Below are 27,340 nucleotides of genomic sequence, written 5' to 3' on the forward strand. Positions count from 1 at the left end.
AAATCACTTCTCAAGAAGTTCAATTGCTGCAGGTGGACAAAAGGGAAAATCCTACTATACAATTACATTCACTATCAATTTCCCACATAAAGATGATGTTTGCTACTTTGCTTATCACTATCCATATACGTACTCAACTTTACAGGTGAGAACTCATTAAGTTGTATTATGATTATTATTGTGTTACATGTATATGTGTCAGATAATAGAAGAAAAATTGCTTTAATTAATTTTATTAATGAAATAAGAAAAAGATCTAGTGTTGAAGATTTTAGATAATAATATATTTGTTGAAAACATTAAAGGGTATAAATGGGGATGTAGTCTTTATTTTTATGTATTAGGAAGGAAATTTGACATTATTTTTACTTTCTATCTTTGGGTAGAAATCTACAGTTCTCTAAGATTCCATGATTTTCAGATTTTAACTGGATGAGATTTCCACCTGTTTAATGAGAAACATTGGATCTGATAGGAAAATCTAACAGTAGAAAAATGTGGATGCAATTCAAGTTTTCTATAGGGAATTTATTTCTTCTAATAGTTTTATATGTAGTCCTAGATCTAGGTTGCTTAGAATTTGGGATACAAGAGTTGCTTTGTGGGTTCTTCTGAGATTTTTTATTATTTGCATTGTAAAACAAAATAAAACAAGTGAATTCAAGTAATTACTGTGGTAGATTTACTCTCAGTACAGAATGGCTATCCTACTGACTAGGGATCATAAAGATATCAATTTACCCATAAAGGAATTGGAGCAGTAGGGATAGAAACAAGCTTCCACATGATTAGAGAGGGGAAAATGAGAGAAAAGCACAGTCCATGGAGCAGCAGAGGCAACAAGGCTTGGGACACTAAATGAGGCTCCATTTATTTTAATAAAGGTTGCATTAAAGGTATTATCAGGTATCTCTCTGAATAACATAGCATCAGAATATATACTGTTGTTATTTAGAGGGTTACATGTTAGTGTTCTTTACTGATGTTTTATAAAAGGTATATAAAAATACCTTTTAATGTATGTTGAATTCCCCTCCTTTCTTTCAATCCCATGACCTTTTTTTCCAGGCATTTGCATGTTTTCTCACCTGGACTTGGTGTCCTAAAACTTACTTTTATCCATTTCCTCTTTGTCTGTCTTTTCCCCACACTATAACAAGAGAGTTCTTTGATGGCAAATCTAATCATATAACATCCCTGCCTGAGAGTCCTTCGTGATTTCTCTAAACATTTGCACAAAGTCTAAAATTCTCACCAAGTCATTTCTTTGCTGTCTTCTATAATTTTTGCCATCTCCACAAACTGTGTGAGCTATTATTTACTTAATATTTATTATTAAATAGTTTTTAAAATAACTCACTCTTTAAATTTATCCACATCCTAAGTTAATATGCAGGGAATTGCAGGTTTAATGCATAGACGTTTTTTCTAATTCACAATGAAATACATACCTATTACATTTTTTAAAGGTAATCCACACAACCTTAGTTATCTCAGTTACCAGTAGTTTGTGTTCTTCATGCACATTTTTCCTCTGCCTGTACCTCTCTCCTCTGTCCTCTTCACTCATCCTTTAGTTCCCAGTTTAAATGTAATATTTTCTTAGGAGACCTTTTCTTATTGCGCAGACTCAGCTAGGCTCTTCTTACCGTAAGTCAGTGGTTCTCAACCTTCCTAATGCCGCGACCCTTTAATACAGTTCTTCATGTTGTGGTGACCCCCAAACATAAAATTATTTTCGTTGCTACTTCATAACTGTAATTTTGCTACTGCTATGAATCGTTGAGAACAACTGCTGTAGAGCCTAAGACCATCGGAAAACACAGATATTTACATTACGATTCATTAACAGTAGCAAAATTACAGTTATGAAGTAGCAACAAAAATTATTTTGTAGGTCTACAGTCATTTATCATTTCAAAATTCAAAAGGCTTTGAGAACCAAAAGCTTTTTCGTAGCCCACTTGGGCAGCAAAGCCTGGCCTAAATTGATGTGAGCCTGTTTAAAATATTGACTCTACTTGGATTCTTCTTATGTTTTGTAGCAGATTTAATAACATGCTTATACAGGCTGCTTCTGACCCTGTTTATGGTATTGCACATTTAAGCCTCGAGTTCCCCAAATACTGATGTTTGAACGACATCTGGCCCCTGAGGGTTCTAGAGGAGGGATTAGGAATCTTATTGACATTTAGTTATGTGGAGATCTAGGTGCATTTATTTCTGTTTTTCATAGGAGTTTTTAAAATAATTGTATATCTTATTTTTACATTTTTATCAAGATGCATCTTCAAAAATTGGAATCAGCGCACAACCCTCAGCAAATCTATTTTCGAAGAGATGTGTTATGTGAAACCCTGTCTGGAAACAGCTGTCCCCTGGTGACTATAACAGCAATGCCAGAGTCTAATTATTATGAACATATCTGTCAATTCAGTAAGTCTGTCTTCTTCACTCAAAATGCCAGTCGTCCTTCCTTATTTTCCTTTGCTTTATGTATATCTGCGAGGGCTATAACACCAGGAATAGGCATCAGAGATCCTGGTCCTGTTACTGCCTAGCCCTTGTCTACTTCTGGGCCTCAGTTTCCTCATCTCGAAAAAGAGAAAGCTTTGTGAGATGATCTCTATGGTCCCTTTTGAAACTGATATTCTTGTAAGTCATAACCATAATGTAACAAATCATTTTAAGAGTTTATGTAATAATGTCATCAATCAAATTTATAGCTAATTTTATTTATAAATAAAACCGCGAGAAAATTATCAAGTGTTTTAATTCTAGCTACTTGTTTTTCTTGGCCATTTATTTTTTTAAAGTTGCCTCAGATATATATCTGGGGTAGAAAAAATAAGAAAACTGTTAAAGTTTTTATAAGCAAGTAAAATATTTTCAGGGAAGAGATCTTGCTTCGCATGAAAATATGATCAGGTGAACTGAGTGTTATTTGGTAGATGGGTATATCTAAACGCATAGTGAAAATATTTCTTTGTAAATTTCTGAGAAGATATGCCTTTTTTTCTGTACTTGTCATAGTGACTGTAAAACGGTTAAGATTATATTTTCCTTCTTTTCCCAATGACTTTATGAAAAATAATTTTATATTTAAAACTTCCCTAGCTACTTGTTCTTTATAAAACCAATATTAAAGAAATATTTTTTATATTAGATTAATGATTGGTAAATAAGTGACTCATGTAGTATTTATTGCATTATGTTCATATTATGAACTCCTTTAGGATGTGTACTTGCATGGGTTTCTATCTGTTTTCCTCTCCAGGACCTAATACAGTGCTTGTTGCTAGTAGGTGCACGCTGAATTCTACTATGAATTCATGATTAAGTAGATATATTTCTAAAGCTCCAAAGTCAAACATCATACAAACTTTTAGTCGTTGTTCATTTTAATTTGAGATTTTATGTGTACCTTAGGAAACCGCCCTTACGTTTTCTTATCTGCTCGGGTACATCCTGGAGAAACTAATGCAAGTTGGGTAATGAAAGGAACATTGGAATATCTCATGAGTAATAGCCCTACTGCTCAGAGCTTACGAGAATGCTATATTTTTAAAATTGTCCCTATGCTAAATCCAGATGGTGTCATCAATGGAAAGTAAGTTAAGCAATAGTTATAGAAATACTATAGATAATTGTGGTCAGCCTATTTAAGATTGTTGAAATAATACTATCCAGGGTGAATTTGGAGAGCAAATCTAGTGATTTTGCTAGAACAAATTTTTAGTGGGGAATTAATTTAAGATACATTTTTAAATGAAAATATATTTTGTATATTAGTAGTATGGCATTTTGATAAATTCTGTACTCATGACAGTATGATTTCATAAAATGTCTGTCTTGCTTGAAATATTTTAGAAAAATCATAGTTTTAGGATATGAGAAAGATTTTTTTTAACATGTCCTCTTATATTTCCTTTTTAATTTTGTTAATGGTGTGATCATAGTTGTAAGATTTAAAATCTCCTGGGATCTCTTTCCACTTATATGGCATGTTGGGTCCATCTGCTAACTTCTTCCTGATATAAGGAAATCCAGTCTCTGACAGAAGGAATTCTTTAGACTGGAGATGCTAGAGGATACTTCTTTTTAAGTGAAGGTAGCTCATTGCTCATTGTTAGTATAATTCATTTATTGTGGCAATTAGACAAGGTCTCTTTAGTGCATTGGAAAGATGGAATTTGACATGAGCATCTCCAAAGTTGAGGATACTGTGTTTTATTCAATAACTATAGCATGAATCTTTCTCATATTTTAGGAAAAATTTAAAAAGAGGATAATTTATTTTTAGCTATGTTATGGTAATGGAACTAAAATGAAATTTTACATTTTATTTTAATCACTTAGAATCCTGTTTATATTTCTGTTATCACCTTCTGATTGTTTGCTTAAATTTTTGCTCAGTGGATGTAATACTTAATACCTATGATTAAATGAAAATGTATTTAAGTATATATGCTTTTCATAAACTAACCTTTCTTAGGAGGGCCCAGATAGCACTTTTAATAATAACTAATACAATCAAAATATAAAATGTTAGTATAAAATGATTATTATGTATCAGAATGGGAAATATGGCCATTAATTTTTATAGAGTATGGAATAAAATCCCAGAATTGAGAATTAGTATTTTTCTATAGCTTGAAAGTTTTGACCTATGAATCTGAAAGCTTATTACCACACTTAATTGCATGTAACACAGGATCTTGGACACAGCAAATGCTTAATAAATGATTATTTAATGACTAAAATATGCATTGTTGAGCCCACCATCTATACCAATTTGAAATTTTTAGTGAAATAGAATTTGATTCATCAAATCAAATCAAATATATATTAGAATTTATTGGTATTAGTGTTTGTCTATCATTGTGTTTGCTTTTGTGTAGTCACCGCTGTTCTTTAAGTGGAGAGGATTTGAATAGACAATGGCAGAGTCCAAATCCAGATTTGCATCCTACAATTTACCATGCAAAGGGGCTGCTACAGTACCTGGCTGCCGTGAAGCGCCTACCACTGGTAAGTGCCAAGATTTGTTTGTGCTTTGTACAAAGACATGACTTTGTTGATTAATGACTTAGTATTTTATATATTAATAGAGGTCCGGTACATAAAATTGTGCACTCTGGGGTTAGGGGAATGTCCCTTAGCCCGGCCTGTGCCCTTTTGCAGTTTGGGACCTGTAGGGGGATGACTGGGACCCCTTGCTCCTTGTCACCCACCTGCTTGCTGCTCCTTACCACTTGGCTCACTGCTCGTTAGCACAGCTGCGGAGGGAGGTGGGAGAGACTCCTGCCACCGCCCATGCGCTCGCCTGCCATGAGCCGGGCTTCTGGCTGAGCAACACTCTCCTGTGGAAGCGCACTGACCACCAGGGGGCAGCTCCTGCAATGAGTGTCTGCCCCCTGGTGGTCAGTGCATGTTCTAGTGACTGGTTGTTCTGCTGTTTGGTGGATTTGCATATTATGCTTTTATTATATAGGATTTTCTGGTTATAAAAGCTAAGTGTTAATTTTAGAAGCAATTTCTTCAAAATATCTTTTTCTGTTATCAGTCACTTGTGTACTAATTATGGTATGAATATAATGTATTTATATTTTTATTACATCAGATTTAATTTTTATAATTCTCATGAGCTCTTTAATTTTTAAAATTTTTAATATTGGCAACTTCTGGTTATAATTTTAGGTATTTAACTTCACTGTTTGAACAATACTGAGGTAACAGTATTTTTAAAATTCTCATACTAGTAGCTTATATCTGAGCTCTTTGGTCAACTCTGAAGCTGGTCAGTCTTGGCTACTCACGGGGGAAAGGTAGTATAGGTGGGGTGGGAGGCTCCAGGAGCTGTGTGAATGCGCTTCTGCTTTCAGCAGCTTTTGTTTAGAATGTTTCTATTCTGTTAGTGTTTAAATGAGTTAATCTTTCTTTAGGAAAGAAACATTTTGCAGAGGGGAAAAATTGGCATGTGAGCCTGTCCCTTCATTTTAAAAATGATGTTCTCAAAAATTAAATTGAAACTATCCCCTTAAAAAAAACCTCACTTATTTTTATTTTTTAAATTATTGAGGAGAGAGAGAGAGAGAGAGAGAGAGAGAGAGAGAGAGAGAAAGAGAGAGAGAGAGAGAAAAGAAAGAAGAGAGAGAGAGAGAGAGAGAGAGAGAGAGAGGGAGAGAGAAAGAGAGAGAGAGAGAGAGAGAGAGAGAGAGAGAGAGAGGAGACAGAGAGAGAGAGAGAGAGAGAGAGAGAGAGAGAGAGAGAGAGAAGATATGAACCTGTGACCTGAGTATGTGCCCTGTCCAGGAATCGAACCCACCACCCTTTGGTGTATAGGACTGTGCTCCAACCAACTGAGTCATACCAGTCAGGGCTCCCATGGGCCAGGGCTTAAACCACACTGTTTTTAATAGTGTTTTTCATGAGAACATTTTCATGTGTTTTTAAATTAGGTAAATATTTTAACAGCCCTTGGGGCAGTGATGACAACAGATGTAGATTTAACCTATAATTGAATTTATTATTTTTTATAATGGTGCATAGGAGATATATAAGAAAAGAGTGGAATTTGTGATTTGATGCAGGTCTTGCAAAGGACTTTCTATCCATTCTAGTAATCATAAGTTTCTTTCCAAAACTAGATATTTCTACTTTTATTGACTCTACTTGCTAAGTGGTGGCTCTACTATAGTAAAAGGATCAAGGAACACAGACAAGTTTATTGGCTTAATAGTAACTAGATTTACTTGACAAATATATGAATTTGAGGGTTTTTAATTCTTAAAACATATAATCTTTTCAAGGTTTATTGTGATTATCATGGCCACTCCCGAAAGAAGAATGTATTTATGTATGGCTGCAGCATCAAGGAGACAGTGTGGCATACCAATAATAATGCAAGTTCCTGTGATGTTGTGGAAGATGTTGGATACAGGGTAATTATAACAGATAAGTCAGGAGTTTTTGAGATACAACCATATATACAACTGCAGAAAATAATTTAACATAAACTACTCAGTTTCTGTTCATGTTGCCATTTTGCTATTATGCTTTCAAATTTTTCATTTTAAATGTTTCTTCCAAATGTTTTTGCTTTGCACATTTAGATGTTTATCTTGAATTTATTTGATCTGCGTTGTGGGGACCTATTTAGTTTTATGTATAAACATTGATTAAAGAGCACATCCTTTCTCAGCCGATTTTATAAAGCCGTCTGTGGCACACCACTTTCCACATGCACGGGTGTGTTTTGAGGTATGCTGAGGACGGACACGAGATCTTAACTGCTTTAAGCCCAGTGTGCTTCCATTCTCCTCCTACATTTATGCCTAGACAAGCACCCTAGGTTAATTTGCAAAAAAGTTTCAGTAACTTAACACTGCCTTTAGCAGAAGGTCAAATTACATTTTTATTTTTGGTTCTCTCTTCCCCTTTTCTTAATAAATAAAATGTTAGAGTTATATAAAAAATGGAAACAACCGAGGAATTCAAAGTAGTCAGTGGAAGTCATCTCACAGTTACTGATTAAGCAGTTTTGCTATTCTGAACACATTAATTCATAGATTATACCTAGAGCATATGAAGTTTTTGCTTGTTTTCCAGTGCTCCACAGCTCCTTGTTTTTTCACATTTGTTGGCCATCTTTCCCGGCTCTCACATGGAGATCTGTGTCAGTCTTTATGACAATTCCACAAGATTTCCATTGTGTGATTTTGTTCTTGTTGTTCGGTTGTGCCAAAATTTACCCAGTTACCCTCTGGTGATGGTCATTTAATTAGTATGCCAAATTGTTCTTCATAAAGATTATACAAATTGATGTTCCCCAGTATAATGAATGATAGTGCTATTTCTCCACATCTTTATTACATAATGCTATTATTATTATTTTTTGCTGGGTTAAAAAAATACCTTATACTTTTAATTTGCGAATCTATAATTTTTAGGATGAGTATTTTCTCATATGTTTGACCAATTATGATCTCTCTCTTTTTCAAAATAGGCATTTTGCATATTCTCTACTTACTTTTGTGGTGGTCACCTAGTTATTGTTTTTTAAACTATGTGTATTACAAGTGTAGCAAATGTTTTTGTGATGTATAGTAATTTAAAACTTTTATCATATTTGTTGAATTCTTAAAAAATAGCTTCTGGGTTTTAAGGGTTAGAAAAACTTTTCTCATTCCAAGATTTAAAAGTATGGTTCTATGTTTACTGTTTTTAGTTTCATTTTAAAATTTTACATTTAAAATTTCAATCTAATTAGAAGTTAATTTAATGAAGATGAGTGATTGGAGCTTGTTTGTCTTAGTGGCTACCCAGTGGTGTCAGCGTTAGTGAGGGATCAGTCTTTTCTCTAGTAACAGTAATAACTTTAACAGCTACCTTTGGTTCTAATTTTTAATCTTTTCTTTCTAGAGATTATATCTATTCGTGCACCAATACCATAATTTAACTTAACCTTAGGCATATAATTTAGGTTAATATCTGCTGGTTTATTTCTCTAGTCATTGCCTTTTCTTTCAGAATTCCTCAGGGGATATTCCCATATTTACAGTTTCAGGTGAACTTCAGAATGATTTTAAGTTGCCATAAATGTTGTGGACATTTTGATTGTGATTGTCTTAGTTTTATTGATTAATTTGGAATGATTGACATTTACAGTGGCAAATCTTTTTGTTGTTGTTGTTAATCCTCACCAGAGGATATTTTTTCGCATTGATTTTTAGAGAGAGTGGAAGGGAGGAAGAGAGACAGAGAGAGAAAAGAACATCAGTGGGAGAAAGATACATCGATTGGTTGCCTCCTGCACACCCCTCAACCAAGATACATACCCTTGACTGGGAATTGAACCCAAGTCCCTTCAGTCCGAAGGCTGATGCTTTAACGACCGAGAAAACCAGCTAGTGCTACGTGGCAAATCTCTTAATTAGTCAAGCCATCTTTCATGACTGTAAAGTTTTTTCATTATTTAAAACATGTTTCCTTCATGGATTTTCTAACATAAGTTTTTATTCCACTTACTGGATACTACTATACTAAGTAAATGTGATACTTTCGTCCATTCTATTTTCTGATTATTTTTCTAGGAAAGCAGAAATTGTAAATTAGAAAGAGAATTATCTTGATGTGTATAGCAAGAAGATCTGCATGACCCTGCTTTAATCACTGTGCTTTCATGAACATTTTTAAAGATTAAAAACTTAGAAAAATTTGTTAGAAAATTTCTTGAAATATTCTATTTTATCATTCTTATCTTTGCAGACTTTGCCTAAGATACTGAGCCATATTGCCCCAGCGTTTTGCATGAGTAGCTGTAGCTTCGTAGTGGAAAAATCTAAAGAATCCACAGCACGTGTTGTAGTTTGGAGGGAGATAGGAGTACAAAGAAGCTATACCATGGAGAGTACTTTGTGTGGCTGTGATCAGGGAAAATATAAGGTAAAACATTTCAGGATTTCTAGCCTTAAAATAATATTTGACGACTTTTTTTCATATGTATAATCCAAAGGTTTTCAAGTATATATTCCATGATACATTTGATATGCTGAGTTATATGTAATTTGCAATCATGAAATTGAATTGTATGCAGCCATAAACATTTAAAAAAATTCCTTTGAACCAAATAGCTTGCTTTGGATTCTCACAAAATCTTGAGTATATTTATATTCATACTTTTTAAGAAAACATATTGTTATAAATACTGATTAGTAATTTATAATGAGTTGTGCAAGTAATACATTATTAATAAAATGTTTATATCATTTTAATTTGGATGTAAATATGTTTTTATGCATTTAGAAATAAACACACCACACTTTTTTATAAAGTTTTTGAGATATATTTTTATTGTTGAAAGTATTTCAGATTTCCCTCTTTCCCCTCCACTGACCGCCCTCCTGTGTCTCATTTTTAAATGCATATCCCTTCACTAAATATTTTTCTTTACTAAGACTACTCTTCGGTAGTGCCATGCACTTTTATTGGAAACAATCTGAGTTTAAACTCTGCTTTTGAAATATAAGACTAATAAAATATTAGGTGACTTTGAACTTAAAATTTTTAAATATTGAGAAATTAATGGACAATGAATTGGACTTTATATATGCAACAGCAAACCTGAACATCTTTCTTGCCTTGGCACAGAAAGGTTTTTTAGGTGTCCTGTTTTGTTTTGTTTTTGACGTAGGGCAAGAGGGAACTGAATCTAATAGAGATTTTCATTTACTTCACATAAAGATGGTTATTACTTTATGTTTTGAAAGAGCTAAAAATCTTCCAGTTGTTTAGTATTAAAAATGTAAACATATTACAGTTGTCAGAATGTTTAAGTGGAGAGAGAGCCTAAGTAATGACTTTTAGTCTGAAACAAGCTGGAAGAAGATTTGGTAGATTTTTGCAACTGACATTCAAGCTTTTGGGGCGTGGTAGAATAGAACTTAATGACATTTCAGTACTTTCTGTTTTGGGTTGACTACCGTATACTCTTCTTCCAAAGTGTAATAATAACTTTTGAATTCTCTCCAAATATTGTAAAACGGTGACTTCTAGTTTGCTAAAAGCATGATGGTGATGAGAAAGAAAATATAGCTTGAGCACCATTCTACTCCCCCAAACTCTGTCCCCCAATCATTGCTTTAGTGGACAACTCTACCATGGACATTCAAACTCCATGAAGAGAAGTGTGTATTACTAAGCCAAGTTTTTTTTTTTTTATGTCTGAAATTCAATTCTTTGATCATAACATACACTTCCTTTTAGTTTTTTCCTTTTTTTGATTAATTAACTTTTATATTTTAGAATAGTTTCAGATTCACTGAAAAATTGAGTGAAAGTACAAAATTCCCACCTACCTCCATCCCACACATGCATATAATTATACTTTTCAAACTTATTAATATTAGCTAATAAGTTGTGTGAGTCTAATTATATTTTTTTAAAAAAGATTTCTTCACCTTGAGAATGTTCTTTTATTACTGTATTTTAGGCTGTAAATGTTCTTTTCCTATGAAATAATTCAGAAATAGGCATAGCCTTTCTAAAGCTCTTAAATTAAGATGGCCAAACTCATTAAATAATCAGTTAATCAGTCATTATTATAAAGGCATGTAGGTTAATTAATAGTTTTTACAGTTTATTTTTTTCATTTAGCCTGTGCCTTTAGTCCTGTCATTGAGAAGTTGTTTCTGTACAGTACCTTGTCTCTAAATAATGTCAGCTCTCATCTATACATCCAGCTTTTATTGGTGCAAGACTTTCACTTATTTTAGAGACTTATTTTTATCTGAAAATTACATGATAAGCAAAATCTTGATTTACACTCCATTTTTATCCTTTTACATTGTTACATTTAACTTCCAGAAAACCTTATATTGTTTATTGAAAACTCCTATGTATAATGGGTATGGGTGTTGTGCTAAAATTTTCTCTTTGCCTTAGAAGACAAAATTTGAAATGGGCATTCTTAATTGACATGGAATATAGGAACTTATTTTACTAATACTCATTGGCTTAGATTTGTTTGTTTCTTTTTTGACATAGTTACCTTTCTTTTGTTTATCATACAATAAAAGTACCTATAATGTTCAAGTATACAAATTAGAGCCTTGATTTTAACTCTATATTTCAACCTTGGCATCCAGAGTAGTGGATTATAAGAAATACTAGCGAGATCTTGCAAAAATCTAATTTCCACACATTAATTCTAAGAGTAACATAAGCACAAAATGTTTATGTATTTTTTCTCTCCAGTGTATTGGTGAAAATAGTTTGCATTTAATGAATAAGAATAGACAGTTTAGAAATGATTTTTAAAGACAGTTTCCTTTATGACTTAGAATATCTGATATTGCTAAGACATTCTGTTGAGTCCTAGGTCCATAAAAAATATTAACCTTCTAATCTTATTAATATAATTATAAATTTTTTAAATGTAATTTTAATGTGATACATCCAGAGGATAGCAGTCATCATAGCTACACATATAATATTGCTTTATACCCAGGGCTTACAGATTGGTACACGAGAATTGGAAGAGATGGGAGCAAAATTTTGTCTTGGTCTGTTGCGTTTGAAAAGACTGACATCCCCATTGGAATATAGTCTGCCTTCCAGCCTGCTTGACTTTGAAAATGACTTGATTGAATCAAGCTGCAAAGTAACTAGGTGAGGAACACTTGTTTATTCTGTTGTTACCTTGTAGTATTCTATTAGACTTCATTAAATCAGTTTAGCATAGAAAAGGCACACAGAATTTTGACAGTTAAGAACATTTTTAAGATTACTATAATTAAGTTTACATATTTAATATTTGTTCTAAGTTGTAATAATATTATTAATTCTTTAATATTGATTTTTTAGATGAAGTTTTAATGAAATATTCTTATATTATGGATGCTGTTTTTAGTGATTTTAATGGTTTACCTTTAACCTTCCAAAACAATGTGGAAACAATATGTATATCAGGTAATATCTAAATTAAGAGGGCTTTAGATTTAGGATTCATACTTTAAAATAGGGATGTCGAACTCAATCAGAGAAGGGGCCAAAATCTAAAATCTAGCCTAAATCGCGGGCCGAATGGTTTACTGAACAGTCATAAACTGTCATTGTGATGGAAACGCAGCAGAGTGCAGTGATGACAGCGCGGTGCGGGCCACATTGCAAGGCCTGGCGGGATGGATTTGGCCCACGGGCCTTGTGTTTGACACATGTGCTTTAAAAGGAAGTCTACTTTGTTGTTATCTACACACATCATATATCTTTCCGATAAACTTCTGGTTACCTATACTAGAAACAGCTAATTTAGTACGCCTTTGAAACTTGAACTGTATCTGCCAAATATTCTTCTAAATGGGTAAATTTTGATTCTTAAAATTCAATGTATATAAAATTTGGTCAGCTATAGGATCAGAAACAATTCGGTATCATAGTTCTTTAAAAAAATTTTAAAAATATATATTTTTATTAATTTTTTACAGAGAGGAAGGGAGAGAGCTAGAGAGCTAGAAACATTGATGAGAGAGAAACATCGACCAGCTGCCTCCTGCACACCCCCCACTGGTGATGTGCCCACAACCAACGTACATGCCCTTGACCAGAATCGAATCTGGGACCTTTCAGTCCATAGACCGATGCTCTACCACTGAGCCAAACCAGTTTCGGCAGTATCATAGTTCTTAATCATAATATTAGATTTTAGAATTTTATAGTTTGATATATGAGTAAGAATACTGTCATTATTACAGAACCTTAATTTTTGTTGTTAGATATTGACTTGTCATCAGATTTAATTATTGCCATGCTCTATTATATATCAATTTGGCAGTTTTAAGTAGTATAGTAAAACATCAGTTAGAACTCTGTTCATCGTGATAGCTGACAGAGTGATCACCTGAATTTTCTACCCTTGAAAGTGTCTGCTAAACAATAACAAGCTAATATAAAGTTTCTTAGTTATTCTCACTGATGTGTAGAAGCCTCTTTTTAAGTTATTTCATGTATTCTCCACCCACCCTATCTTGTTGAGGTATAATTCACAGATAAAATTGTAAGATATTTGAAGTATGCAATGTGACGATTTGATATGTATATACAATGTGAAAATATTTCCCAAATTGAGTTATTAACATATCCATCCATTACTGTACACATTTGTGTGTGTGTGTGTGTGTGTGTGTGTGTGAATATTTAAGTTATACTCTCTTAGCAAATTTCAATTATCAATCTAGTGTTATCGACTATAATCACCATCACTTCCACAGACCTTATTCATCTTAGAACTGAAAGTTTATATTCTTTCATCACCCTCTCCCTATTTCCTCACCCCAGTCCCTGGCAACCCCTTTTCTCCTGTTTCTATGAGTTCCATTTTTTTCCTTTCTTTTAGGTTTCACATTGAAGTTACATCATTTATTATTATTATTTTTTGGCTTATTTCACTTAGCATAATGTTCTCTAGGTTCATCCATGTTGTAGCAAATTAAAATATTTTATTTTTTAAAAAAAGAATGGCTTATTGATTTTTAGAGAACAAGGAAAGGAGAAGAGAGAACTATCAACGTGAGAGCATAATATCAATCAGCTGCCTCCTGCCTGCCCCCTACCAGAGATCAAGCCTGCATTCCTGCATCCCTGACAGGAAATTGAATCAACAACTTTTCCGTGCATGTGATGATACCTAACCAACTGAGCCACACTGGCCAAGTTTCCTTTTTTTAAGGCTGAGAAATACTCCATTTTAATCTATGATAATTATGAAAAACTAGAGGTCTAGTATATGAATTTGTGCATAGGTGGGGTCCAGCTGGCCTGCCCTGATTGGGGCTAATTGGGCTGGGCTGGCCGCCTCCCCCCCATCCGGGTGGGGGGGGTGTTGATTGGGGCTACAGTGTGCATCAAAGCAACAGGTTGTCCTAGCATTCCAGTCGCTTGACTTTTATATGTATAGATAAGTTTTCAGTTATTAAGTGTATCTACCATGCTTCATTCAATAAATATAATTTAGTTTCATAAATAACAATGGAAATTTAAAAAATAATTACAAGTTTAACAAAGTTTAAAAACTGATCTGTTAAAGTATTTGACTTAGAAATCTTGAAACCTCTGAATGTAAGACTTTATATTAAAAAGCTCACAGATTCTTAAACCATGTTAGTATTACTATGTATATAAGCTATTAATATAACTAACTTTCTTTTTATTTAATGTTTGTTTTTAACCATCTGTCTCTTTATATTTAAAAATGTCTCATAATTAGGACATAGTTTTTATAAATTTTAATCTGGCAGTTATATTTAATTGAAATATTTAGTTCATTTACATTTATTATAATTATTGACATATTTAGACAACTCTACCAGCTTATTACATGTTTGCTGTTTGTTTCACTTGCCCTGTGGTTTTTGTTTGTTTTTCCTTTTTTAGATTGATAGATTTTAGATTGATCTCAGGTTTATATTGATTTTGTCCTCTTAATTTCTTTTAATGGATACTTGGTATACTTCACACTTTCTCAGTTTATCAAAGTCAATAGAAATTTGTACTTTTATCTTTTCCTGGACAACATAGGATCCTTAGAACATGTTAACTCCATTTAACTCCCTCTCTTAATATATGTGCTGCTGTTGTCAGATATTTTATGAGTATACTATTGATATTTTAAACTTTACAGGCATTATTACTGTTTCATGCAGTCTTTGGGTTTCCTCATACATTTACTGCCCTCTTTCCCTCCTTTCCTCTTCATTCCTTCCTACATTTCATTTTTTATCTTAAGTAGTTTTTCTTTTGTTCAAAGAATACTATTAAATCTTTATCTTTAGTTTTGAGGGATTATTTTGGTGGATAGGTAACACTGTCCTTCATTGAAGAGGCCATTCTATTGTTTTTGGTCTTCTGTTGAGTTGTTAAATTAGGTGTCAGTCTGAATGTTGCCCTTTGAATGTAATCTATCTTTTTAAGCTAAGTTGCTTTTATGAATTTCTCTTACTCTTTGGTATGTAGGGATTTTTCTTAGGGTTTTATTTATTTTGCCTGGGTTCACAAGGTTTCTTAAATCTGTGGCTGAATATCTTTTGTCAATTTAGGGAAATTCTTAGCCAATTTCTCTTCAAACATGGATTCTGCCCCATTATGTCCTTTCTGGGACTCCATTTACCTTTAAGTTTGACCTTTTCATAGATCTTACTCTCATGAATAAGTTTCTGCTCTTTGTCTTTCTGTGCTGTGTTTGGGCTTTTAAAAAAAATCTTTAATTTGCTAAAACGGTTTGGCTCAGTGGATAGAGCGTCGGCCTGTGGACTGAAAGGTCCCGGGTTCGATTCTGGTCAAGGGCATGTACATCGGTTGCGGGCACATCCCCAGTAGGGGGTGTGCAGGAGGCAGCTGGTTGATGTATCTCTCTCATCGATGTTTCTAGCTCTCTATCCCTCCCTCCTCCTCTCTGTGAAAAAATCAATAAAATATATATTTAAAAAAATGTTTAATTCACCCATGCTCTCTTAGGCTGGGTCTTATCTGATGTGAAATTTATCTTTTCAGTTATTAATTGTAGCTAATTAGGAAAGATTTAGACATTTTCCTCCTAATCCTTTGTATTTAGCAAAAGTGTTATTTTACATGTCACCTGAACTATTAAATAGTTTTCTCAGTACCCCTCATTTAAAAGATTTGAGAACTGATAAACCATTTAAAAATATTTCTCATTAGGATTTTGCAGTGATGACTAAATTTTAGTATATTGGGCATATGGAAGAAGTATCTGAAATTTGAGTATGTTTAAAACATTATAGAAAACTGAAGTTGAAAAATACCAAATTCTGTATAGTGTTTCATCGTAATACAAAATGTGCCCATATTGAAATGAAGCCTAATTACTGCCTTACAATCAAACAGTATTTGGACTTCTTTTAAAAAAATCGAGATAAAATTTTCGCATAGCATAAAATTAAGTATTTTAAAGTGAACAATAGAATGGGGTTTTAGTATGTTCACAATTTTGTGCAATCACCTGTCACCTCTATATAGTTCCAAAATTTTATCCAACCCCCCACAAAGGAGACCCTCATACCCATTAAACAGTCATATTCGGCCCCTGGCAACCATAGCCTTCTTTATGTCTCTGTGGATTTACCTATTCTGGATATTTCAAATAAGTGGAATAATGCAATGGGTGACCTATTGTGTTTGGCTTCTTTCACCTTGCTTGTTTTGAGGTTCATCCTTGTTGAAGCATGTGTATTAGTACTTAATTCCTTTTTATGAGTACAGCATGAACATTAGAAACTTTGATGAGAAATTGTTCCTAATACAACTAGTAAAATAAACAGAACTTAAGCTAGGGAAAAACCTTTAAAATATGCTTAGTTTTACTTCTATTTTGTATTAAAAATTTTTTAATTCTAATTTGATGAGTTTTGATAAAGATAAAGTATCTTTTTAACAAGGTATAGGGAGTAAGTACAGGTCTGTGGACCAGTTAACATCTTTATGCCCCTTGTTTAAAGGCTGTACTGACCCTGTCATTATAAGAGACTGCCTTGAAGTTATTATAAAGTAGTGATAAAGATATTGATTGCTATAGACTCTATAGTATAGAGTATTAACACTAAAATGAACTATTAAACTCTATATTACCCACACTTTCTTTATGTGAATCTAGCGTTTATTCGTACGTAGGAACTTTTTCCCCGAGAAAATTAAACTAATACTGTTAAAGAAAAGAGTCATTCCTGGCACTCTTTGAAGAGTGGGAAACGGGCTTTGTCCAGGAGGACTGCTGCACGAGGCTTCCAGCCATGGAGGAGACCAGGCTCAGCTCTGAAAACGGCGAGGAGAAGTAGAGTTCATAGCCAAGGAGCAGAGTGGGGGTCGGTGGGTTGAGACATCGGGAATGTGGGAGATGCTGGCTCATCGGACTCGACAGAATTTTTGCCAGGGTGATTAGGTGTTGAGAGTGGGGGATTTTCGATAAACTGATTCAGCAGGATTCTTGCTGAAACTGAATTAAGAAGGCAGAGCCGCTGGAGTAAAGGACACAGCCCACAGTCAGGGCCTACTCCTCAACAGAACTCAGAGGAGCCTGACTTAAGTTTGGTCAAGGAGAGGACTTCTGTCAGTATTAAGGACTTGGGCCACATGTTAACAGTAATAGTGAATACATAGCTCTGTAGTAAAGCTTTCTGGTATTAATGCGCTTTGTTTTTAATGTGAAGTTTTTCATTTAATCAAGCCAATCTTGAGATCTTTCTAGTTAATGGCTGTGACGCACATACTTGAGCCTGGTTTGCCTTTCTTAGTCACTTATTGCTGCCTAAGTGACTTCTTACAGTAGGGAATTCTTACAGCTATACTTGCTATTGGGGTATCTTCCAGGCAGATAAATCCTGCCATATAATTGAAGATCATATCACAACTTCCAGTCCACTTGAAATCATAGTGGCTTATAAGTACAAGTGAACCGATTGTGTTTCTGTGCTGAGTCAATGAAATGCTGTTGTATTCACAGAATCAGAGGAGATCAAAGTCATCTAGAAAAATAAGTTTGGGATTTATAAGAGCACCTCAGGACCCCAGGCCATATTAGATTATAATGAAAGCTTTGAGGTTTATAATACTAGTAAGAGAAGGAAATGCTCCTTATCATGAGATCCAGATAGGCATCAAACTAGTAGTAATTTCTAATCTCTAAGATTTAGCTATACAAGGAATTTGCTGACTGTATATTTTATAGATATTTGTGTGTTTTACTTTTGGTAGCTCTTGGAAGAATGAAGTTATTCCTCTCACAAAAGTGTCTTCTTGAGCCTTTAATATAAAAAGATAGTGTATCAGAATAAGGAAGAATACATATCCCTTCAAAGAGGATTCATTGTATCCTTTGGTAGGCTGTAGAGTAGGGCAGATGGCTTCACTCCAGTGTGGGACCTAGATGACTTGAGGTGGGTTTGCAAAACCTGTGAAACTTGTTTGATCCTTGGTTCACCCCTCCCCCTTTCTAGGGCGTAGCCCTCCAGAGGTCACAAATGAAGGCCTAAGACTTCTTTTTTTTTATTTTTATTTTTATTTTACTTTGAAATACTTTATTTACAGAAGAGTTGCAAAAAGAATATGAAAACTTCCCACGTGTCCTTTACCTAAATGCACAAATATGAAGCATTTTATTACATTTACTTTAGCATTTCCTCTCTCTCTCTCTCTCTCCCTCCCCTCTATTTCTTTTTTTTTAAATATATATATTTTATTGATTTTATACAGAGAGGAAGGGAGAGAGATAGAGAGTTAGAAACATCGTGAAGGCCTAAGACTTCTTTCCTCACTATCACAGTGCTGCCAAAAATTTTCTGTTTCATTTGTTTTGCTGCTTTCTATTCTGCTTCTCAGTTTTGTGTATTATGTATTTTAAAAAATTGTCAAATGCCATTAGGGGAAAACTGTTGGGGTCACATCTGTGCAACTCCCTTCTTTCAGGAAGCTTGGCAGCTCTGAACTCCTGTTTTTGCCTGCAAACCTTTGAAATTGCTGAAAGCTCTTATGACTTTCCTGCCTCTTAGCAGCTATCCTTGCCTGACTTTGGTTGCCTATGGACTTTACCCCAAGCACCCTTTTCCTTGATTGATTTTGCTTTGTATCCGTTCAACTGTATACCAGGTGTACTGGTTAATAATGCGTTTTTTTTTCAATAGATGAAGTTACACATATGTTGATATATATGCGATATGATATGTATGCTGTTTTGTTGTATTGACAGCAAGCTTCAAAGCTGCATATGTCAAATTTTCTGTAGGCGTTAACATCATATATATTTTTATGCTTAAAAATGTTGATGCCTTAACTGGTTTGGCTCAGTGGATAGAGCAACAGCCTGTGGACTCAAGGTTCGATTCTGGTCAGGGGCATGTATCTTGGTTGCGGGCACATCTCTAGTAGGAGGTGTGCAAGAGGCAGCTAATTGATGGTTCTCTCCCATTGATGTTTCTCTTGAAATTATCTTGTTTTCTTTGATTACAAAATCCAAATTATTAACTGGTACACCTCGTAAATCTTAGGTGTGTGCTGAATCCTGGAAGTCTTAGTAGCAAATCACTCAGCCCAGAGTGGGACCCCCAACCCATGCCTGCCATTCTGAATTTCTATTAAGTGTGATTATTATCTCAGAGATGTTAGTGTTTTGTTGAGAATGATCAGAGACAACTGGTATTGTAATCCTTTTATATGTGTGGGAAACTGAGGCTCAGAGATGCATTTACCCAAGGTCATCCATCTAGTAATTTCCAACAGAACCAGGAATGCATCCAGGTCTAACTCCAGAATTCCCCTGTACTTCCATTATATCTTGAGTCTTCCAAGTAACCGAAAAGGAGTGGCTTCAGTTTTTGAAGGTCTCCTGTGTCATGTGAGAATTTACTCATTTAATCCTCCATGTGTCTAAGGAATGTTTTCAGAATAATAAAGTAAGTTGGGAGTTAATCACCGTTTCCCAAGGACAGTTTAGTTATACTTTCCAACAAAGTACGTGTAAATTAGCTTTCCCCCCAACCCAAATAAGTAACATTCTCTTGTTAGATATTTTATACATTAAGTCTGAGTGTTTATATGTGCCATGTGTAAGTGTGTACAAGTACTTACATGTATCCTTATATGTCCATCACTTAAGATGGACAAAATTGTTACTTGTATTTTCTGTGGATAATTTTATTCACTTTGTGATATTTAGGAGATGCTATATCTCTTATAATATAGGAATCAAATTATATAAATAAAATATTCTCCAATATTTATTCATATATTAATAGATATTTTCCACCACATCAGACCTGACATTTCAATCCAAAGATACAATCAGCAAGTCACAAATTGCTGAGACTTTGGGCCATGGAGTTGTTCGTGCATCAGTTTCAGAAATTCTACTCCAGATTATATTTATTGTGCTGTCTTAAAATAGATAGGTTAGTTTTGAAATTGTAGCCCAGCATGAGATTAAGGAGGGTCTCAGAGTTACAAAGGTAAGGCAGTATTTTTAGTCCTATTGGCCTGGGGCAGCTCTTTGTATGGGCTCTTTAGGAATTGAGAAAGATTTGATTTACACTTTTCTTTAATAAGGTAGGCTTTATTAATGTCACAATAACATTTTATATTTGTACAGTTTAAGAGTTCACAAATGCTTTCACATTTACTACCTAATTTGAGGCAAACAAATTTGTGAGGTCGTGGGGCTGAAATTGTTATCTTGGCTTCACACGTGAGAAAAACGGGTGCTTGGAGAGAGAGACTCGCTTAAGATGCGGCTGGTTAGTAGAAGAGAAGAGGCACAAGAGAATTTCTGACTCCATATACAGTGTTTTGTTTCTCTCATGCTTGTATAGGTAACAGAGCTGAAGATCTACATTCTGATGTCTCGGATGGCCAATCAGCTCTAATGGAAGTAGACGGGTGTACGTTTGAGGAAGATGGTGAATTCTTTAGGTTTAATTTTGTCCAGTGCTGATTAATAGCTTAATATGAAGATAGCTATAATGCGTTGAATCTGAATGAAGCGCAGTTTTTTCCTAATTTAGAAATAGTTGCTATTATAAACCTTTTCTGCATCACGATGACACCATGCAGCAGAGAATTTTACTGCCTTCATCTGTGAGAAGGCCCTTTGGGTGAAGGTTTTGTATTTTTCTTGAAGCAGCACAAGGAGGATTTGTATTTAGACTAAAATGCTATTTTCTTTTAGAATGAAATGTTCCATATTGAATTGTTTTTGGTTTTGTCAACTTTACACTAAGAATTAAAATCCAGAATAAAAGACTATTCAGGCAGGTGTATCTAGGACAGTTATTGGAAAATGAAGCAAAAACAGGGTAAAAGGAGTAACTTACATGAAGAAAATGAGGGAAATGAGGAAATAGTGGTGGGAAACCAAAATTACAGCAATGGGAAAGAATTAAATGTTGATTAGACATTTTTTATGATTGAAATATTTGAATTCCTATCTACTAATGGAAAGGGATTATTTTATAACCCTAGGGCAAATTACCTTAAAATCTTTCTCTTAGGTGATGGTTATTGTGTGATAATGTGTATGAATGTACTTCCTAAATTGTAATGTACTTAAAACGTATGTTGTAATTATTAATAAAAGTGAAACTGAATTGCTGTGATCGGTCTTGTGCCTTAATTTTTTTACTAAAATGAAATCAGTGGGAGGGGGTGATGTGAAAGTCACTGATCTTGCGGACTATGGCTCCTCATAAACAGCGCAGTGGACATTTCCTTTAGGCCTGCAATGTGTCAGGCACTTCTGGGAGCTGCCAGGTGGTACTAAGATGGGTAAGTCACAGTTTCTCCTTATGATTTAGTACTGAAAACACAGGCCCCCACAGGTAGATGGTTTCAATGGCTTTTGATAGTGATCAGGTGGAATGTTTGTTCAGAGTGCAAAGGAAATAAAGAGAAAGGGCTCTTATCCCACACTGAGCTTTAAGAAAGGAAGACATGTAAAGATGAGCACAAGCTGTGGTTTGAAAGAAATGTGAGTGGTGAGAAGGGAGATGTGAAGTGTGTCCTAAGCAGAGGAAACGGTGTCCTGTAAGTGAAGACCTATAAAGTGTGAGGCAGGGAGTGGTCTGGGCATTGATTGGCAGGACATGCTTACTGAGAACTTTGGTTTTATGACTCAGTGAATGATACTGAGAAAATTCCAGAGAAGCTGGCTTGGAGGGGAGAACAATGAATGTGCCCCATCAGTTGAACGTGCCACATTCACAAGGTGCCTGTGAGATAGACATGTGACTATACTAGCAAGTCCAGGCATACACAGGAAAAATTAAAGCAGAAGCTGGGCTAGACATTTGGATTTGGAAATGATCAGGTTGTAAATTAAAATACATGAACTCACTTGGAGAGGGCATGCATACAAGAAAACAGAACATTGTTATGAGCACCTACTTTTGCGGCATATACAAGGGGTGAAGAGCACTTGGGCAGCCTTGAGGAAAGACAGAGGAGAGTCAGCATTTCCCCCACAGTCAGCACAGCAGAGAGACCTAGAAAAAATGGACTGGAAAGTGGCAGCTGGAATAACAGTAAGAAGGCTGCTTTCTGTGGAGTGATGGGATTTAATCTCCCTTCCCTTCTCTCTCAGTATTCCTCCAGTTCTTTGAACCTAGATCTGATCACTTCTCCTTCTCCCTCCTCTACTGCTCACCCTCCACCTCCCAGTATATAAGTTAGCAATGAGGGCCCAGCCCCATCACCATTGCTGGAGGTACTCTGTATCCTTCAGTGGCAGGCTAGGAACATGATTTTGTTATATTTGCAAATTAACCATCAGGGCCAGTATGGGTTACGAGTGGAATAGGGGTATGAAACTGGTCCACTCTGAGTATAAGGATGATCATGTCTTATTATGACAGTGTCCAGAAAGAAAACAAGTATGTGGCAAGAAATTGGTCTTTTCTTGCTTTCTCTCCTCACTCTCTTTTCCCCTCCTTTGCTTCGGCTAACCTTTTATTTGAAGAATCACCTGAGACATCCTGTGAATTTGAAATAACAAGGTTAAGCAGAGGAATGAATTAGTTTCTCAAAAGAAAAAAAATAATCATTTTGAAAGGCAAATAAATTTTTCTTTTAATCTAACTCTTCACTCTAAAGATATAACAGAGTCATCATAAATATTTTAGATGTATAATTGAAAGCTGCACACTTGTTTTTATGAGTGTGAGGTCTGTTGTAAATTCTCCCATAATCCTCCAGGCCACTCAGCTTGGTTTATGAGGACTACTCCATAATAGAAAGAGGTTGTTTGCTATATATAAGGTCAAGATGGTTTTGTAATACATTATTTTCTCTTATTAAGTGAACAAAACTAAAACAATTCTAGGAAAAAGAATACTCTTACCAGATGAGTTTGCATTCTCTAATAGAAAATTGGAACCTTATAATCCATTCACTTATTTATCTTGCCCAAACTTGCAGCTATCTGGAGCGAATTTGATCCTCAGTTGTACGAATTCTTTCATTTTTGGGGTCTAATGACATCTGCTTCTCTGCTCATTTTAACAGATTATTGTTCCCTTTTTATTGTCTGATTTTGTAGCTTTTAATTGCACCAGTGATGAGAAATACATTTGGAAGCAGGTGGTATATAAACGAACATGCATCTATATGAAATTAATATAGTTTGTGTCACAAAATGGGACATTGAAAATACTGCTGTAGTGTTGTGTTGATTGTGTGTGTGTGTGTGTGTGTGTGTGTGTGTGTGTGTGTGTAATCTCTCAAATGAGGAAAATCAGAATACTGCTATTTTCTTGAAGAGAAAATAATATATATCCTAGTGGAAAGATTGTCTTAATCCCAAGAAATGTACCTTATGAAATATGTAGAAGCACTTAGTGCTTTTAAGCAAATACATTATTCTGTGTCCCCAGGGAAAGTAAGTGATATGAATATGGAATGTTCACTTGTTTTCAATTTTTATTCTTGACCAATAGACACTGAGGATGGATATGTTTTTATGGCAAATAATCACTTTACAGACTTAGAAGTGATGTCAGTGCAAGACTGGAGGAACCAATTAAATACCCAGTTTCTTCTTTTTTTATACTTTATTGATTTTTAGAGAGAGAGAAAGGGAGAGGGAGAGAGAGAGGAAGAAACATTGACGTGAGAGTGCAGCATCTACCAGCTGACTCTTACTGGGGACTGAGTGTGCAACCCTGGCATATACTCTTGACTGGGAATTGAACTGGCAACCCTCGGTGCGCAGGACGACATCCAGCCAACTGAGCTGCACTGGGCAGGGCTACTCAGAGTTTCTTATAAAACTTACTGAAATTATTGGTTGCTGGGTTTATAGATGAAACTCCTCAAAGAAATAACCTAATGAGAGTCTATTGTTTTTTGTTGCTCTCTAATTGTAGGATGTATATTGATAATTGTAATATAATTAAAAACTAGCATTTCACTCTTTATTATCAATGTAAGAAGGTTTTAACTGTTATAAATCTCTTAATTTGTTCATTTGGATAACGTTTTTAAAGTTGGCCCGACCAGATTTATTACATTCAAATAAAAGTTACTCCAGTGTGTTCAAATAATCATTTTCTTAGAACCTTGTAACCTAATGAAGACCTGTATGTTCTATGTGCTTTGGCTGCAGCCCTACCACTTATGTTTTGGATGAAGATGAACCTCGATTCCTCGAAGAAGTTGATTACAGTGCCGAGAGTAATGATGAATTAGATATTGAATTAGCTGAAAATGCAGATTATGAAACTTCTACTCAAGAAGAAGTACTTTCTGATTCTGATTCATCCAGAACATTTCTACCGTGATCCCTCTTCCGTCTCTTGTAAATGCAAAGAAGAAATGAACTATCTTGATTTTTATTACATGAGAAGTTTGGAAGAAATGAGTTTATAGAGAGAGCTGACTCATATAGATAAAAAGAAACTTGGGCCTGTTTGGTTTCAAGACAATAAATATGTTATTAATTCATGATAAAATTGGCACTTGTTTTATTTTAGCTATTCAATGCACTTTATATATAGCATTGAATCATCAAGTATTGGATTTACGATTTTAAAGGAAAACCTGAGTATCATTGCATGAATTTTTATCTCCTTATGGTGATATCTTGCATCAGATGGATAATTCTGAAGTGTGTGAGAATATAAAATCTAAATTCTAGAGTTGAGAATCCTGAACTTTTGAGAACTAATATATATGTACATGGATGTCTATAGATGTGTCTGTGTAGGGAGGGTGGGTAGATATTGAAGATAAGACTGTTCTTCTGAATCATGTTAATTGTTGAGCTGTGATTGAATAATCCAGAGTTTGCCTTGGAAACCATTACATTCTACATTTACCAAATTAAACAAATAAAATCAATATTAAATATTGCATTCATTTCGTCATCCTTTCTAATCAGTTCAGATTATTGGTTTATAGAATCTTTGTGAAAATATTATAAAAATCTAACATCTGAACACACGTTAAGAAAAATTTGTAAAAAAAAAAAAATGCTTAATTTACCAGTGTTAAGTGTTTCATAATATGGTACATCTCTACCTGTTGTAAAAAATGTAATTGAACAGCTTTTTTGTCTAAAATGGTGTCTCCTGGGTGCACCTAGAGTTTATCACTGCAGTCAGTTTGTTAAGAAGCTTTAAAATGCAGTGAGGACACAGTCTACTGTTAAATGTCTAGTTGTATTCAAGCATGTTTAGCGTTTCCCGAGCTGTGCTGTGTTATTAGCGGGAGTAAATCCACTCAGGGCATCCCACACTGGCACCCGAGTCCTAGATGACTGCAGCAAGGTTAGGCCTTTTCTTGTAGTGCCATCTTCCCAAGTTTAAGCTGTCTTACTGCAGGAATGACTTTGTTTTTAAATAAAATATAACAAGTCCAACGATGTTGAATAAACGCTTTATGAACTAAGTTTCTGTTGTAGCAAAAGAAATCCAAAAAGATACCTCATTCACCCCTGCAGGAACGTTGCTGTTTCTATGCCAACAAGGCCGGAATCGACCGAGACAAGAAAGCGGAGGAAAGAACTGTTCGAGAACCCTCTCTGGAGCGGACTAAACGGACTTCTCCCCTACCTTCTCCCCATCCTGGGCCCCCTCATAGGTTTTTTATTAATCCTATCCTTTGGCCCCTGGGCTTTTCGGAGGTTAACAGATTTTGTAAAACAACACATTGACAGCGTCTTGGCCAAACCCATCCAGATACATTACCACCGTTTAGCCGTAGCTGACCATGAGCAAGATTTTGAACTTTACCATCGCTCCCTCCCTGCGGGGACAGCATGATGACCAGAGGAATGCTTACCTACTCCTCACTGGGAGAAAGGTATGGGTACCGATATGGGTGCAGAGCAAAGCATTGCAAGGGAAGGTCCAAAACATTTTCTGACCCCCTCTTCCCAAGGGAAGGTCATGGGAAAATTTCGACCCCCTCTGGATTTCCCTGCGAGCATACCTGGTTTGCATAGAGGTTGGTATCAATACAAATCCAATCGGCTCTGCCTCTCCTCCCCAAAAGATACCAAGAGCCGCTAACACTGGTGGGCCTGGGAAGCCCACGGGAGGAACCAGGTCACTACTCCCCCAATCGGTTAAGGCCCACCTTCAATTAAGACAAAGGGAGGAGATGTTGGGAGCCAGCAGAGTTGAGACGAGCAACTCAGTCTTAAGAAAATAGAATTAAGTTCCTTCTAGCAGAAGTTATGCGGTGCCCTGAGGGCTTGACCAGAAGATAAGATTAACCTGGGGCTTAGCATCTTCTTGTCTTCCTGCCTCTTCCCCTTCCTGATCCTCCCCCCTAGATAGCCCAGCCTTGGAATGTTGCACCTTGGAATGTTAACATCTTTGCAACTTCCCCTTCCTGATCCTCCCCCATGGACACAGCCAGGGACCCCTCTGCATGGGCGGCCCTGACCCCCTTTGTCTCTGCTGTATAAATACAGCCATTTCAGAGAATAAAATTGAGGCTTGATCAGAAAAAAAAAAAAAAAAAAAAAAAAAAAAAAAAAAAAAAAAAAAAAAAAAAAGATACCTCATTCACATTCTTTTTTTTTTTCCTTTTTAAAATTTCTATTGTTAAGAGTATCGCAGTATTATACCCTCCTTTTTCCTCCATTACCCCTTTTGCACCCAGTTCCCACCCCACCCCAGGCTTCACCACTCTATTTAATGTCTGTGTCCATTGGCAATGAATATATGCATATACATTCTTTGGTTAATCTCTTCTCTGGACTCAGGGGCTTAGGTTTTAGCACATAAGTTTTGCTTATCCCTGAGTCATTTTTTTTTCCAGTCTTTCTTTAAACCTGTAATAA

The 27,340-nt window shown here is 35.2% G+C and overlaps 1 protein-coding gene across 12 annotated transcripts in view; it reads left to right on the plus strand.

Annotated features, from left to right (window-relative positions):
- The window catches only part of AGTPBP1 (ATP/GTP binding carboxypeptidase 1), a 95,008-nt gene extending 69,605 nt beyond the window's left edge, over positions 1 to 25,403 (plus strand). For 9 of the 12 annotated variants that reach the window (XM_036433636.2, XM_036433642.2, XM_045580080.1 and 6 more), the window contains 8 exons: positions 1 to 145; positions 2,283 to 2,436; positions 3,430 to 3,610; positions 4,902 to 5,031; positions 6,813 to 6,944; positions 9,271 to 9,447; positions 12,011 to 12,171; positions 24,656 to 25,403. In XM_036433636.2, the coding sequence (XP_036289529.1) occupies positions 1 to 145; positions 2,283 to 2,436; positions 3,430 to 3,610; positions 4,902 to 5,031; positions 6,813 to 6,944; positions 9,271 to 9,447; positions 12,011 to 12,171; positions 24,656 to 24,830 (1,255 nt within the window). In that variant the 3' untranslated portion in view covers positions 24,831 to 25,403. Of the gene's footprint in view, positions 146 to 2,282; positions 2,437 to 3,429; positions 3,611 to 4,901; positions 5,032 to 6,812; positions 6,945 to 9,270; positions 9,448 to 12,010; positions 12,172 to 20,870; positions 21,649 to 24,655 lie in introns of those variants that run through there. The other 3 variants (XM_036433638.2, XM_036433637.2, XM_036433643.2) reach the window with 3 other exon arrangements.
- Positions 25,404 to 27,340: the final 1,937 nt, after the last annotated feature.

Source organism: Pipistrellus kuhlii, unplaced genomic scaffold, assembly GCF_014108245.1.
Source record: "Pipistrellus kuhlii isolate mPipKuh1 unplaced genomic scaffold, mPipKuh1.p scaffold_m20_p_12, whole genome shotgun sequence".
In the NCBI taxonomy this organism is placed as follows: Eukaryota; Metazoa; Chordata; class Mammalia; order Chiroptera; family Vespertilionidae; genus Pipistrellus; species Pipistrellus kuhlii.